Source organism: Apium graveolens, chromosome 4 (genome assembly GCF_009905375.1).
Source record: "Apium graveolens cultivar Ventura chromosome 4, ASM990537v1, whole genome shotgun sequence".
Lineage (NCBI taxonomy): Eukaryota > Viridiplantae > Streptophyta > Magnoliopsida > Apiales > Apiaceae > Apium > Apium graveolens.
In genome coordinates this window covers 310,085,415-310,094,995 of record NC_133650.1, presented here as the reverse complement: position 1 = coordinate 310,094,995, position 9,581 = coordinate 310,085,415, and the positions used below count along the sequence as shown (strand labels likewise).

Below are 9,581 nucleotides of genomic sequence, written 5' to 3'. Positions count from 1 at the left end.
TTCAGCGTTGTGAGATTTTGAGACCTTTTTTCTCGAATTGTGATATTAAGGGCGATTAACCTTTTTTTTTCACCGGAGGAGCCGTAAAGTTATCAAATACATTACTTACTACAACAAAAATCAGTAAAATGTGTTTCACAAATTAAGAGAGATGCGTCTCTTCTTTACTTATGATCAGAGGATTCAGAGGAACTCTGTATGATGTAAAATAATCAGAATCTGATGATGTGAATTAATCATAAAGTCAAGAATTGCATGCATGCCTTTCACTCTATATAACTGAGTGAAACTGAAAGCTTCATTAGTATACTCAGAAAAGATCAGCATTTTGATTTCACCAGCATAATATAAGAGGTTTCTCAGTATAATCATACCGTGCTACTACTTAATTTCTCCTGTGCACCATATAGAAGTTCTTTAAAATGGTAATATATTCTGTACTAATTGCTGTAGCCTGTATGCATGCTGAATTGCTGATATAGGTAATGTGTGTAGGGTTTTGTTCTGCTACCCTAAAAAAATTCATCGTATTGTGATCAGAGCAACGAAGCAGAGGTGGAAACCGAGCAGAAAGAGAGAACGAGACGAGGAGGAAGGAGAGCTACCTTGTTTGTGTTTGGTACTTTTTCATAATTCTATAATGAGTGTTTTGTGATTTACATTTTTTGGTATTAGGTTTGATGTATGATATCTGCAGTAACGAGTGGGCTCGAGAACATGCCGTTTATAGGGAATGCAGTGAGCTTATTTGTTTACTTCTATGGATCCATGAACTTCAGTCTGACAAAATCAGCAACAATGCTTACTAATTACATGGGATCTACGTTCTTGCTATCGCTCTTGGGAGGCTTTGTTTGTGATACTTACTTGTCCGGATTCAGAAGTTGTGTTCTGTTTGGAGCTATAGAAGTCTTGGTAACATTAATCTCCATCTCCATGTCTAATTAGGGTTAAATAGATCATTGAACTATAGGTCGTATATCACTTTAATCATCATCACTAAAGTCATAATAAGTATCAAATAGATACCTCAAAATATGTACTCGAGAATTAAAATTTATTTTATGGAGTTTTAAATATTTTTCCTAAATCCTATTACAGCCAAATGAAAAGTTATGAATTCATAGTATTTTAGATGATATTGTGAGATTTTTAAAAATTTATCTACTAATTATTTTTATTTAAATAAAGAAAATGACTATAAAATTAAAAATAAATAGTAGATAAAATTTTAAAAATCATACTATATTATATAAAATACTAGAATTCATATATTTTCATTTGGTTGTAATATGATTCAAGAAAAATATATAGAACTCCATAAAATAATTTTTAATTCTCGAATACATATTTTGAGCTATCTGTTTGATATTTATTATGACTTTAGTGATTCAAATGATACCCCGTTAAGTTTAATGATTAAACTGATATTTGGCGTTCAGTTGAATGACCACTTTGATATTTAACTCTGTCTAATTATCACTACAAAGATTTTAGTTTATCACTCCGCAAACACGTTACCTCTTATATATTGACGATTAGAGACGGGGTTAAATATCAAACTGGTCACTGCAGTGAATGCCATATATCACTTCCTTCACTGATCTTAACGGCGTATCATTTTGATCACTAAAGTCATGTAAATATCAAATAGATAACTTCAAAAATGCGATGAGGAAGTAAATATTATCTTTTGTTAAGTTCCACACATTTTTCTTCAACGCTATTATAATCAAATAAAAAGTTATGAAATATAGTATTATAGATAATATATTTAAATTTTAGAACTTTTATTTACTATTTATTTTAAATTAAATAAGATAAAATAACTATAAAATTTAAAATAAATAGTAAATAATTTATTTAAAATTTAGATATATTATCTAAAATACCACAGTTAACTTTTCATTTGGTTATAGTAGCATTGAACAAAAATGTATAGAACATTACAGACGATAATATTTACTTTCGCATCGCATTTTTGGAGTTATCTATTTAATATTTACATGACTTTAGTCATCAAAATGATATCTCGTTGATCTAGGCTTTCACTTCAGTTACTACTTTGATATTTAAGCCGAATAGCTAGTTGCCTAGTCCGATTCAAGACTGGATCATATTTATTGCAGGGCTATGCAGTTCTAGCAACACAGGCATTTATCGAGCACCTGAGACCTTTGCCTTGCAAGGATGATTTCACACTCTCACCGAATCAATGTGAGAAAGCAGACAGTGGCCAAGTTGCAATGCTCTACACCGGTTTGTATTTAGTCGCGCTAGGGGGAGGTGGGATGAAAGCAGCAATCCCCTCATTTGGAGCTGATCAATATGATGAGCGCGATCCTGAAGAAGCAGCAATGATTCCTACTTACTTTAACTGGTTCTTCTTTTCACTTGTTAGCGGAGCTTTGTTGGGTTGCACTTTCTTCGTTTGGGTTAGCACTGAGCAAGGTTGGGATTGGGCGTTTGCAGTATCTACTATATCAGTACTAGCTGCAGTTTTGTTCCTATGCACTGGGGTTTCGTTTTATAGGCATAATGACCCCAAAGGAAGCCCGCTCACTCGGATAGCACAGGTATAACGTAGAAGGAATCGTGTTGCAGAAAAACGTAAATCAAAACTAAGCGGTTGAAATAAAATCTGCAGACAAAACAAAATTAGCCTACAAAAACAAATTGATGACTTAGCAGTACTGTGACCGGTTACTGATACAAATAACTAACTTAAGCCAACCTATGTCTTTTTCGACAATGCAGGTCTTTGTGGTTGCATTTAGAAACCGTAACCTTCCACTTCCAGAAAACGCAGAGGGATTTCATGAGATTGCTGGTAATAAAGATGGAACAGGAACTGAGATTCTCAAGAAAACAGACCAATTCACGTATTAGTTCTTCTGATCCTTTATAACTGATCATCTCATAAAATTTGCTAAGAAAGTTCTAATGTAGTTCTTACTGGTTCCTTAACTATGTTAATCTAAACTCCAGGTTCCTGGATCGCGCAGCCATTATTAGGACTCCAGATACATCGAATGCAGGACCTTTGTCAGTGTGCACAGTGACACAAGTTGAGGAAGCAAAAGTAATTGTACGAATGCTTCCAATTCTAGTTAGCACAATTTTTATGAACACATGTTTGGCTCAACACCAAACTTTTGCTCTCCAACAAGCTAATACCATGGACAGGAAAGTCCTTGGAATTGACATCCCCGCCTCATCAATACCTGTCATTCCACTATTCTTAATGTTCATTGTGTTGCCAATATATGACCGCATTTGTGTTCCAGCACTTCAAAAGTTGACAGGAATCCCTACTGGTATCCGACATCTTCAACGTATTGGAATTGGCCTCGTTCTCTCAACCATTGCTATGGTAGTAGCTGGATATGTAGAGACAAGACGGAAGCATATCGCTGTCAGGCATAAGATGGTGGACTCTCCAGGCCCTCTGCCAATGAGTGTGTTATGGTTAGGAATCCAGTATGGTATATTTGGAATGGCTGATATGTTCACACTGGTTGGACTGCTGAACTTCTTCTACTCGGAGAGTTCAGCTGAAATGAAGTCATTAGGCACCTCATTCACATGGTTTTCGTCAGCCATTGGATATTTCTTGAGCACACTGATCGTGAATGTGGTGGATGATGTCAGTGACGGGTGGCTTAGTAGTAATAACCTGAACCGCGATAAACTGAATTATTTCTATTATTTGTTAGCAGCGTTGAGTGTCCTCAATTTCGGGTTTTACCTGCTGTGTTCGTCTTGGTATCGATACAAAGACGAGGGAATCAAAGCATCAACCATAGACCGTTTACATAATCTCGAGGCAAGGGTCGGTTGAATACTGTTAAATAATCAGCTCTTCTAAAACCATCGAGTGTTAAAGTAAGGCTCCAACATGATCATACACTGTTTCATATATGACTATATATGTCATCATCAATTTTCTTCATTCAAACTCAAAAATTAGCTACCAGTTAAAAACAAAGGAGATTACAGAGGTAACTTATTAGTGTAACAATTTTACTACAGAAATACTTTCAACGTTCAAAACAATTCCTGATAGATTCCATCTTTTACAGTGCGAATCACAATGCCATAAAAAACAATTATAAGGTCTGCAAATATTTGCAGATGAAGGTATGGATTCTTAGCAACTCCATGGCCAGAATTTAAGATTGTTAAGTTACCGGTGGGCAGTGGCACTAAAATCTTAAGGTGTTAGAGGAAGGTCCGAACACGATATTATACTCTTTAACGCTCTCTCTTAATCGTAGATACTTTTCGTACCGATTAATAACAACACACATAATAAATATCAATATCAATACCAATACTAACAACAAATATATAAATAATCAAACGGGTTGGGAGGACTCGAACCCGAGTCTCTCTTTGAACTGAACTATGATGCCATGATAAAATATGGAGAGATGAGAGAAAAGTATGGTTTTATTATAACTAATTGATAACCCGTGCGAAGCACGAGCCGAGATCTAAATATCAATACTAAATAATATTTAAAAAAATTTAATTCTAAATTATGATTAAAATATATAATAAATAGATTATCATTATTATTACCAATTTTGTTTTAAAATTATAGGTAATTTTCATTAACTCAAATATTATAGAACATCAAACTTAACAATATTATGTGCCGAACATACATTAACGGATAGTTAACCGTACATAGATCAACATTATTAAAACTGAAAGTATCTACACATGTTGGGAAATAAATTAAGCAAGTAGAGTTGATTTTCACAGAACTTCCAATTGGCTGGATTATATCTATGAAGCTGCAGATCATTTATCAGCTTGTTAAATCTTTCAAATACTTCAGTAATGTCTTCTTTAGGTTTAGCCATAGTATTTGTCATGAATCTGCAAGTCATTTATCATCTTGTTAAATCTTTCAAAGACTTCAATAATGCCTTCTTTAGATTTAGCCATGATATCCTCATATTGCGAGACTAGAATCTTTCTTTGGTTTGACCTCACTTCTTCGGTTCCTTCACACAGAATCTCACACAGTTGATAATGTTGTTATACATGACATTATCAAGAGATTCAATGAGAATGAGTTGCAAGCTACTGTCAAATGAAACTTTCTTCTTTTCTGGTTGAGTATATGTAGATGGATCTTTAGGAGTAAAGTGACCAAGAATGACCATATCACCATCTGTTGCTTCAGTTACCCTTATCATATGAATGAAGGGTCCATGCTTGAGAATGTCAATATATAATGGATAGGTCATCCTGATGAACAACATCATCTTTTTTTCCATAGAATACAGTTCACTTTGTCAAATACAAGGATCTTGATACTGCTAAGTCTCTGTGCACTCATACTTCCAAAATCTAATCTGTTTACTTTCAGGTGTTGCTCTGATAGCACTTGTTAGGTAAAGTGCAACACAGTGGGGGGATGAATGTATTTTCTTGTTTTTATTTGATTAATTGTGAATATTTGTTGCTCTTGAAACTTAACAGCTAGATAAATTTATAGTGATAAAAGACTAAATGTAAAGACACGAGTAATTTATCAAAAAATCACTTGATTTGTATTAAATCAAATTTGTTTGTACTACAAATCTTTGTTCTTGAAAATAAGAACTCAGCTAGTTCTCTTGAGAGAATACAAGATTTTCTAGATCTATTTTTGTTACATCTAAACAAAGAACCCGTGACATGTTTTATAGATCAACATGCACGGTTTACAGAACTTGCTCTAAAATAGACTAACACAATTTCTAAAGCTCCTTTATATGTTTTCATTTCTAGTGCAGCATATATGTGCAGAATCTACTAGGTCTGTGACCCTCCTTTGTCTAGTTCATTTTGACCCTTGATCTTGTATTCTTCCAGCTGCATTTGTAGTCTTTCCAATTAAGTGATAGAATTGCTTGTTGACTGATAATCTTGGATCTTCAGGTTGTCTGTATTATGAATTTCAAAGTTGTTATCGAGATCTCTTTTACTGTGTGGAGAATTCACATATCTAAGTAAAATGACTTATCGATAAATCTACTTGTCTATAAGTATTATGACTTGTCGAGGTCTCCAGTTCTCTACAAATAGAATGACTTGTCGATATCTAGAGTTCTCTACATAGGCTTTTGACTCATCGATATCTCTAGTTCTCTACAAATAGATTTTGACTTGTCGATATCTCCATTTCTCTACAAGTAGATTTTGACTTGTCGATATCTCCAATTCTCTATATGGACTTTTTGACTTGTCGATATCTCTAGTTCTCTACAAGTTGATTTTGACTTGTCGATATCTCTTTGGACTTCTCTACAAGTCATATTTGACTAATCGACATACATCTTTATACTCCTTGATCTGTGACTTGTCGATATCTGATTAGAACATTTTTTCAGGAACAACATTATTCAACTTCAAGTTTCTACACTTATCTCTGAGGCATGATCATGATTGATTTTCTTCCAGAGTTTATTCCTTAGCTTGATGATTGTTCATAGAAAAATCTTCCAGTCTAATCTTCCTAACATTTTTACAGACACGAATACAAAATGCAATAATATTATCATACAACTGATTCTTAGGATTGTCAAAGTGACTTAGTCTTGTTAAATACAGACATGCCTTTCATAACAATTTTAATGATTCAAATCAAGTATAAGTAAATATTCTGAATTGAATATAATTCTTAATAAAAAAGTAGTTACTATTTTTAAAATATAATATGTATTATGTGACAACCCATCATTTTATTCTATGACAAATCAATGAATTATTTTATCAAAATCAAATATTTTTAAAATACAAATTTTATTTTTGGTTTAAATTTAATTGTTCTTTAATTCTTAGTCTATAACAACACATTCTATCGTATTATCTCTACTTAAGACCTTGGTGAGCTATGAAAACACAGATTTATAGCTTTAGTAACCCGCATAGTGTAGGTGTTGCGATAGGATGAAAATTTCATACCTATAGTAACATAATCTAATATAACACCCCTACTCAAATATAAGGTTAGGTCATCTATAGCGTAGTGCTCAACCGACACATAATTTAGTACTTTCTGAACATATTCCGATGAATTCCCACTGTCCAAGTTAAAATACTCGAGGGCGTTGAAGTTAGGATCATCAGATAACCATGTCAACTCGTTATTCACTTTGGACCCAAACTCGTCCGGATCAGAAGTAACATTTATTAGAACAGGATCAGGATCGACCAACGTAATTATCGGAAGGGAGATTAATGATGTCATTGAATATGCAACGATGTCATTGAATGTGCAGTCAAAGTTTAAAACGTCGTTGTAGTTGTCATCGAAGAATAGAAGCGGGTTGTTGATGTAATCGGAAAAGAACGAGTCATCGAGTGGCAAGTCATCGAGGTCGTCGAAATAGGATATAGGTTAATAAATTTCTCAATTTGAAAATATGGATGAGTAAGAGCACTACTAGAAAAAGGAAATTAGACATCGCCCTTTAGACATCGGTTTCGGTTGCCACCGATATTAAAAAGGGTCTTTTACATCGCCCGTTTAAAAACCGATGTAAAATGATTATGTATGCATCGGTTCATCATACAAACGATGTCTAATCCCTTGTTTAAATTTTTTAAGCGCGGCTCCTACTCCCCCCCCCCCCCCTCCGCCTTAGCCAAATTTTTGTCAAATATCTCCCCCCTTGTACTTCCCGCTTTTGTTTTTATTTTTATTTCAGTTCCCCCCCTTGCAAATTAAAACACAAAACACACAAACATTCAGACAACAATTATTCAGAAAAAAACATAAATTATTCAGACAAAAACAGGTATATCCCCCATTTTTCTTCCCCGATTTCTTCTCCCCATTTTCTTCCCGATTTCTTCCCCCATTTGTCTTCTTTACCTTGTTTCTTGCTTTTTTCGATTTAACCTAACTCGTTAACTTTTGTTCTCCTTTTTTTTGTTCGATTATGCACGGATTTCAGGGATTGAAGGTTAGATCTTTCAATTTTAGGGATTAAAGGTTCGATTAAAGGTTGTAGCTTTCGATTTTCAACTTGGGTACAAGTCTGGGTTCGACTGGTTGGAGGATTGGTTCGATTTTGGTTCAAATCTTTGCTTTCTAAGGTACTTGCTTTCTACTTTTTGTTTGTTTTTATTTTTTGTACTTGCATGTTGTTTTTTTTGTTCGATTTTATTTTTTAGACTTGCATGTTGTTAATTTGTTCGAGAGTAGCAGTTACTTTGTTAATTTGTTTGTTTATACTTTTTTGGTAAGATTTTAAGTAATTTGTGCAAGTTTAATTTGTTTATACTTTTCTTGTTTGTTTATACTCTGCAAGTTTAGTTAGTAATTTGTTAATTACTTTTCTGGTAAGATGTTAAATACTTATTTAATCTGCTTATTAATTTAATCTCTATGAAATAGGTGGAATTTATGTGTCCCTTACATGAATTTATGTAACTAATGAAATGAATTTATGTCTTGATTTTATTTATGCATATTCTGGTGTTGATACTTCTCGAACAAAATTCATTTCATTAGTTTGTTGTTGTACAAACTGTTGAAGTGGAAATCCATTACTGAAAACTTGTCCTTAGCATTGTAAATGATATTAAACTTTTGACATTTCTACATAGGTGCTTGAAGCAGGGATAGTCCTTAGCATTGTAAACGATATTAGTTTGTTATTATTATTGTTATTTAATTTATTTGGTAATGACAATTAGGGAGGTCCTGTATAGATGGAACAACAGATGGATAAAACATGGATCGTGAAAGACAGAGATAAATTAGAATACGAAATCGGGGTTGAAAGCTTTTTGATTTACGTCGAAAAAAATAGTAAAGATCCTAGGAGCATACCTTGTCTGTGTTCACGCTGCGGCAATTTCAAAAAGTTCTCCGTAAAAGTTATTAGGGGTCATCTGTATGAAATTGGGTTTAGCTTGGGTTATGTTAAATGGATTTGGCATGGGGAATCTAACACTACTTCTGAGTCAACTGCTGTTTCTAACACCAATTAGGCTCCTGTTCCTAATCCTGATACGACAGAAGCCTTTGATGTTTGCGAAGCAGCATATAATAATTCAGGGGCTGATGATTACGATAAAGATTCGTATGAATTCAAACGATTTGTAGCTGATGCTCAACAGCCTTTATATGAGGGTAATGAATGCAGTAAACTAGATTCAATATTAAAATTGCATAACTGGAAGGCGAGATTCGGTATTAGCGATAATGCATTTACTGACCTACTATCTTCTGTGGGTTCCTTACTTCCTCAAGATCATGTCTTGCCCGTTAATGCGTACGAAGGAAAGAAAACACTATCTAATTTAGGCCTCGAATATGTCAAATTCCACGCATGTTCGAACGAGTGTGTCTTGTACAGGGGTGTAACTGAGAATGACAACAGTATGCACTGGATGTTGGTCGTAATTTTGGAATCAGAAATTTATTTCCTGAATCCATTGTCACATCCGACCCGTTTTCCAGAACTAGAAAATGCATTAATGGGGTAATTAATTTTTTTACCATAGGTATTTGATATTATTCCATCTCTACATCTGTTTAGTTTTTAGGTTTTACAGTATTCTTATGTTCT

General features: G+C 33.9%; 1 protein-coding gene across 3 annotated transcripts; it reads left to right on the top strand.

Annotated features, from left to right (window-relative positions):
• Positions 1-282: 282 nt before the first annotated feature.
• Positions 283-8,662, top strand: LOC141721724 (protein NRT1/ PTR FAMILY 4.6-like). 3 transcript variants are annotated; one of them, XR_012574833.1, is made up of 9 exons: positions 283-425; positions 541-619; positions 698-915; positions 2,130-2,576; positions 2,758-2,882; positions 2,989-4,001; positions 4,083-4,140; positions 7,959-8,100; positions 8,614-8,662. XR_012574833.1 is itself a non-coding variant. In XM_074524786.1 (6 exons), the coding sequence occupies exons 1-6, from the start codon at positions 423-425 to the stop codon at positions 3,839-3,841; spliced, it is 1,725 nt and encodes a 574-aa protein (XP_074380887.1). In that variant the 5' UTR covers positions 283-422; the 3' UTR covers positions 3,842-4,483. The 3 variants fall into 3 exon arrangements, 2 of the variants coding, with proteins under 2 accessions (XP_074380887.1, XP_074380888.1); XM_074524786.1 differs by lacking the exons at positions 7,959-8,100; positions 8,614-8,662 and having other exon boundaries at positions 2,989-4,483; XM_074524787.1 differs by lacking the exons at positions 7,959-8,100; positions 8,614-8,662 and having other exon boundaries at positions 297-425; positions 496-619; positions 2,989-4,140.
• Positions 8,663-9,581: the final 919 nt, after the last annotated feature.